Genomic DNA, 6,457 nt, shown 5'->3' with positions numbered 1-6,457 from the left:
CTATTTCCATCCATTTGCATGCAAAATTTGAGAAGTCATTGTTTTTTACCACAGCGTAGTACTCTAATGTGTAGATATTCCACACTTTCTTCATCCATTCTTCCATTGAAGGGCATCTAGGTTGTTTCCAGGTTCTGGCTATTACAAATAATACTGCTATGAACATAGTTGAACAAATGCTCTTGTCATATGATAGGGCATCTCTTGGGTATATTCCCAGGAGTGATATTGCTTGGTCCAGTTTTAAGTAACAGGAAGTAGAACAGAGATGATGAAGTGAAAAGCCATCGTCTATCATTTCAAACTCAAAATAAATATTAAATGTTGGTGTTTTCTATCATACACTGAAAAATTTGTGTTTGTGATAAGGAATAATATCTTTTATCTTCTTCACCCTGTAAAAGTATAGTGCTAATATTCTACCCCTCCTTCAACACACACACTTTACAACTTGTGTGTACATAAAGGTCCTGTTATATCCTAGGTACTTTAAAGTAGACAAACTCTCCTTGTTTTCCTTCATTTTTCTTGGCAAGAATTCTTTAAACCTAAGTAATCTTGAAAGACTGTGATTTCAGGCCCCCACCAATGGTGAAAATATCAGAGGCCACCTGTTTTAGATCAAGTTCACCTTCTTCCTTGGGCTGCTTTGTTCTTCCAAGCACAGATTCTTAATTAAGAGGATATTAACCCAAACACAGCTATTACTAAAATCACTTTTGATTTCTCATCAGTTTAGGATCATCCACCATGAACACCTGGAATCACACAAATGAGCCTGACTTCATCCTCACAGGATTGACGAGTTCCAAGGAAATTCAACTGGTACTCTTTCCCCTGTTTCTCCTTATATACTTGGTCACTGTCCTGGGGAACACAGGCATGATATGTACCATTCATCTAGATGCCCAGCTTCATACTCCAATGTATTTCTTCCTCACCCATCTATCATTTCTTGATCTCAGCTACTCAACTGTCATCACACCTAAAACCTTAGAGAACTTACTGACTTCCGTAAAGAAAATTTCCTTCATGGGTTGTTTTACTCAGTTGTACTTTTTCGTCTTGTTTGCTGGTGCTGAGTGTTTTCTTCTTTCTTCCATGTCCTATGACCGCTATGTAGCTATATGCAGCCCTCTACACTACCCAGTTATTATGTCTAAAAGACGCTGCCGTGCCCTCCTTACTTGTTCCTACATGATAGGAGTTTTTGATTCATCTGTCAACATGCTCTGTCTAAGCAGGTTGTGTTTCTGCGGCTCTCATGTCGTCAATCACTTTTTCTGTGACACACCTGCAATACTCGCCCTGTCCTGCACTGACACCCATGCCATTGAAATGATAATAATCATTGTCTCTAGTTCAACTCTATTGGTGTCTCTTCTCACCATATCAATGTCTTATACATCCATTCTCTCTGCCATATTGAAAATCAGTTCCACTGCAGGAAAGCGAAAAGCCTTCTCCACTTGTGCCTCTCATCTTCTGGCAGTCACCATATTTTATAGCACTACCATCTTTACTTATTTAAAACCAAAGAAGTCTTACTCCTTGGGAAAAGATCAAGTGGCTTCTGTTTTCTACACCATTGTGATCCCCATGCTGAATCCACTCATCTATAGTCTCAGAAACAAAGAAGTAAAAAGTGCTGTCAGGAGAGTTATCAAGAAGAAGGAGGACCCCATGGAGATAAGATAGCAGTTGGTACTTATATTTAGACTCTTCTCTTTCTATTTTTCCTGTTATATCTTTCCTTGGTCTTTGTGGAAAACTTATTTAATGTTTTATTTAAATTTTTGTGGTGTTTTTCTTATGTAATACAACTTTATGCTAAATATTATTAAGGAATTGTTTTTGAAATCTACATTATAGTAAAGTGAAATATACGGTGAATCTGTGGTATAAATATGTGTGTTTTAAAGACAACTGATTAGAAAATTATATTATGTGATATTTTGTATATCCTCTCATTTTTAAATAATTATGAAGCTATAACTTTTGTGTAATGAAAATAAAGCATTTGATTTTTAATCTCAAGAAGGAATTCACAGAATGGCTAAGTACTCCTGTTTTGGGTCAAAAATTGTGTGTTTTGAACTCTAGATTCACCATGTTTTAGTTTTGATTATTAGGATGCTAATAGTTTAAGACTTATTTCCTTTCGGACAGGAGGCTCAGTCTTTAGGAACATGTGTTGCTATGGTAAAAAAGCTTACAATCCACCCTGTTGTAATTCCAATGCCCTTTTATGATCTCCTAATTTCAAGTGCCCTCAGCTACACACACACACACACACACACACACACACACAGAGAGAGAGAGAAATGCAGAGACACACACAGACAATTAAGAGTAAATATAAAATTTTAGACACTATTTCTTTTATTGTACAAGATCAAGAATAACTTTAATTTCATCTGATTAGGTGATAGGCTTAGGAGATTTAAGATAATAATCATGAAACATGGCATTGTCATTACAGAGCTTACAATCATGTAATGTTTTCAATGTTCATTGCATTTGTTGAGGAATATTGTCTTGTGTCTCCCAAATTAATTACAAATATTTTAATAGAAAAATGCATAAATAGGCAAAATGAAAAGAAAACACATTTTTAGTTCTCATTTTGAATTGAAAAAAATATCGATAAGCATAATTAAACTGCAAGAAATTGTTTATGTTAAGTTTGCAAACAATGTGGAAAATACTAAAAATCAATAAAAAAGGAGCAATGGTTTTGTAATTTTTAGCAATTTTGTGCATGTTCTACTTTGTTACCTACAAATATATGTCTATATTTACAACAATTACAAATTTCTTTCCTTTTTTTCTAGGCTGTTATAGAACGTCCTTTCTTCATCGAAAAGTTTAATATTTGAGAATTACTTTGTCACTGAAACTTCATATCTATGAGTTCATAGTGCATGGATAACAATCAAGATTCTCATAACCCCTTTGACCTAAAGTGTTGTGTATTTATGGTTAGGAGATGGCATCCTTGCATCATAAGCATGATGTTTACTTCAGGTCTTCATGTGGCCATGTATATGTTTATATGCATACACACAAACATACAAACACACATACACACATATATAAACACAGTCCATACACAGACTTAAATAAAATAAAGCTTCTTGCAAGATGACTCTAATATGTGTGCATAGGAAACATTTGAATGATGTGCTCTGCTCTGACATATTAAGCCATAGCAAACTGCCTTATTCTCTCTTTTTTTTTTAAGACTTGAGTTCTATTTTACTAAAAAGCTTTTATAATAGAGGTATGCCAGCTCCAGACAGCTCCTCTGTTTTCTCCAGAGAAGACAGATGGGCACAGAAGAAGATCTACTCAAAACTTGCACAAAAGTGGCATCCCTAGCCACTGAGAAAACCTGTCTTTCACTTCATCTACTGCAAAGACTCTCTTCAGATGGTGGAGAAAACAGGACACAGGGAAACTGACTGCCCTGAGTTGCCTAAGGCAAATGGTAGGCTTGTCCTCCCACTGGTCCTTACTCCAAAGAAGCCTATGGGATCTTCTGGGACCTCTGCCAGCCAGAAGCCAGAAGTTATCCTACCATCTGCCGTCATTGACCATGAAGGACCCTGGAGTAGTTGTCTAGGCAGCCAGCAAGTAAGTCTCTGTCAATTTTTAAATCAATAACTTAGATAAAATTTATTCCTCTCAGAACTAAGAAATGACGAATAGCTTTGTCAGTTTAAAAGCAGCAAAAAAGGCTTCAGCTGTCTTCTCAGCTCCCTGTAAGATTTATGTCACAGGTCTCACTCTCTTAGAGCCAATAAAAAGTCTAGACACAGTTCAGCTTATTAACAGAGTCGGAGAGAGAAAGAGAAAGAAAGAGAGAGAGAGAGAGAGAGAGAGAGAGAGAGAGAAATTCACAAAACAGATTTCAGTATAACATCTTACCACTCCTTCGTTTAAAGAAAATTTACAGTGACAGTGATTGCTTTCAGTAGTCAGCCACCTGTACTTACTGCTAAAATAAATGAAAAATGTTTTATGATCCAAAATTTAAGATGTAGGTTAGTTTTGTTGTTTTTGTTGTTTGTTTATTGTTTTTCACAACAGGGTTTCTCTGTAGGTTTTGAGCCTGCCATAGAACTAGCTCTTATAGACCAGACTCTACTCAGACTCACAGAGATTCATCTGGGTCTGCCAAGGATCTAATAGAATTTGAGGGTCTAAGAAAGTGCACAAAGAAAGTGACTTAAGGTATGTAAATAAGAATGCTTCCAGGAACAAGAAGGTGACTTGAGATGTGTAAATGCAAGTTATGAAGGTCTGAGGATAAAAAGCTTAAATGTTGATTTTTAAAAAAGTGATTTGAGAGTCCAGTTTTAACCCATGCTTTTTCAGTCACAGTCCAGCTGGCCTTGGTGAGCTCCCAGTAGATCAGCTCCACTGTCTCAGTGGGTGGGTGCACCCCTCGTGGTCCCGACTTCTTTGCTCATGTTCTCCCTCCTTCTGCTCCTCATTGGGACCTTGGGAGCTCAGTCAGGTGCTCCAGTGTGTGTCTCTGTCTCTATCTCCATCCATCACCAGATGAAGGTTCTATGATGATATGCAAGATATTTGTCAGTATTGCTCTAGGCTAGGGTCATTTCAGGTTCCCTATCCTCAGCTGCCCAAGGAACTAACTGGGGACCTCGGCTTGGGCTCCTGGGAGCCACTCTAGGTTCAAGTCTCTTGCCAACCCTAAAGTGGCTCCCTTAACTAAGAATTGTGCTTCCGTGCTCCCCTATCCAAACTTCCTTTATCCCAATCCTCCTTTTTCCCCAAGTTCCCCCATCCTTCCCTTCTCCCTTTTCTCTCCCCATCTCCCCTTACCCCCATCCCACCCCACCCCCAAGATCCCAATTTTCTCCCTGGCAATTTTTTCTACTTCCCATAGCCAAGAGGACAACTATATGTTTTTCCTTTGGTTCACCTTCTTACTTAGCTTCTTTGGGATCACCAATAGTAGACTCCGTGACCCTTGTTTATGGCTAGAAACCAATTATGAGTGAGTACATCCCATATTCATCTTTTTGGGTCTGGGTTACCTCACTCAGGAGGGCTGATGAGAAGCCAAGGACAATGGCACGGGGTTTTGATCCTACGTAATGTGCTGGCTTTGTGGGAGCCTAGCCAGTTTGGATGTTCACCTTCCTAGATATGGACAGAGGGGGGAGGACCTAGGAGTTACCACAGGGCAGAGAACCCTGACTGCTCTTTGGACTGGAGAGGGAAGGGGAGAGGAGTGGGAGGAGGGGGAGAAAGGGTAGGAGGAGGGGGAGAAGGGTGGGAGGAGGGGGAGGGAAATGGGAGGCTGGGAGGAGGTGGAAACTTGTTTTTTTTTTCTTTCTTTTCTCAATGAAAAAATAAATAAATAAATTTAAAAAAAGTGATTTGAGATGTTTAAAAAATAAAATATGTTTAAGATTTCTCTCATTATGCTGCTGTTATAATTAAGACTCCAAAATTTCTTAGTCTTAACGTTAATTGGCAGAATTCTGATAAGCTATTTACTGAGCTCTGGCAGAGTACCACCACTATCATCATAGCCACAAGCTCAAGATTTCAAATTCCCTTTGGCAGTTTCCTAACTATAGACCTCAAAGATGCATTTCATTGTGCAGAAAACATCTATCACAGTTTTCTGGACAAAGAAAAAAATTTAAAATTTTTAACCAGATTCATTTCTGGCAAGAGTATATTCTGCCATTTCTGCAATGTAAATATCAGTACAGATTATAAACAGGGGGGATATTAATAAGACTAAAACATATATTTTCACAATGTTAAAAAATTATATAAACTTTATAGAAAAAGTCTTGAGACTTAAATCCACTTCTCACAGATCAAAAAGACTCCAGAAAGTACAACCTAAAGTTCCCTACCTGCCTATTCCTAAGGATGTTTCTCTCCTTTTCCTCTCTTGAGACTTTGTCCCTTCTCTGAGAGTTTCCATTGTAATTTTTCCTTTAAATTCCTAAATTTTAATGTTTGTCTCTCGTCTATATCCATTTTAGCTGGGCTTCACTTGGCTGGCAGGCATGTCCAGTCATCAGCTTCTGACTGTACAAGCCAGCCATGATAAGCTGAATAGAAACTGACCTCCAAAAAGGATGTTCTTTACTTCCAACCATTATTACCTGCTAGTGCAGGATTCAGCCATGATAAATTTACGAGAGGCCTGAGTTTCAGTAGTTTACTCTGAAAAATACCTGGTTTTTGGAAGGATCACAACCTGAGATTACCTGAGCATCATCCAAGAACAGACCATCCAAAGGAAATGCTTAACATTCCAACTGTTGTACATAAGATCACCCTCCAGCAAACATTCACCAGGACAGCCCTAGACAAATTTCAGCCAATCTGGGCTCTTGAACCATAGAAATCCCTCACCCCCAACTTTACTACTATAAAAACCCAACTCTAACTGAGTTCAAGT

The 6,457-nt window shown here is 38.2% G+C and overlaps 1 protein-coding gene across 1 annotated transcript; it reads left to right on the top strand.

The window, feature by feature from the left end:
• Window positions 1–750: 750 nt before the first annotated feature.
• Window positions 751–1,698, top strand: LOC121459100 (olfactory receptor 8H1-like). Its single transcript, XM_041668621.1, has one exon. The coding sequence runs from the start codon at window positions 751–753 to the stop codon at window positions 1,696–1,698; it is 948 nt and encodes a 315-aa protein (XP_041524555.1).
• Window positions 1,699–6,457: the final 4,759 nt, after the last annotated feature.

The sequence above is a fragment of the Microtus oregoni genome, unplaced genomic scaffold (genome assembly GCF_018167655.1).
Source record: "Microtus oregoni isolate MIOR12 unplaced genomic scaffold, Mior012 000018F_ref0000195, whole genome shotgun sequence".
NCBI classification, from domain to species: domain Eukaryota; kingdom Metazoa; phylum Chordata; class Mammalia; order Rodentia; family Cricetidae; genus Microtus; species Microtus oregoni.
Note: the sequence above shows the minus strand (reverse complement) of the source record. Positions and strands in the feature narration are given on the sequence as shown.

Bases quoted from the DNA above. Each gene is read 5' to 3' on its own strand.
- LOC121459100 (XM_041668621.1), top strand. From the start codon at position 751: ATGAACACCTGGAATCACACAAATGAGCCTGACTTCATCCTCACAGGA.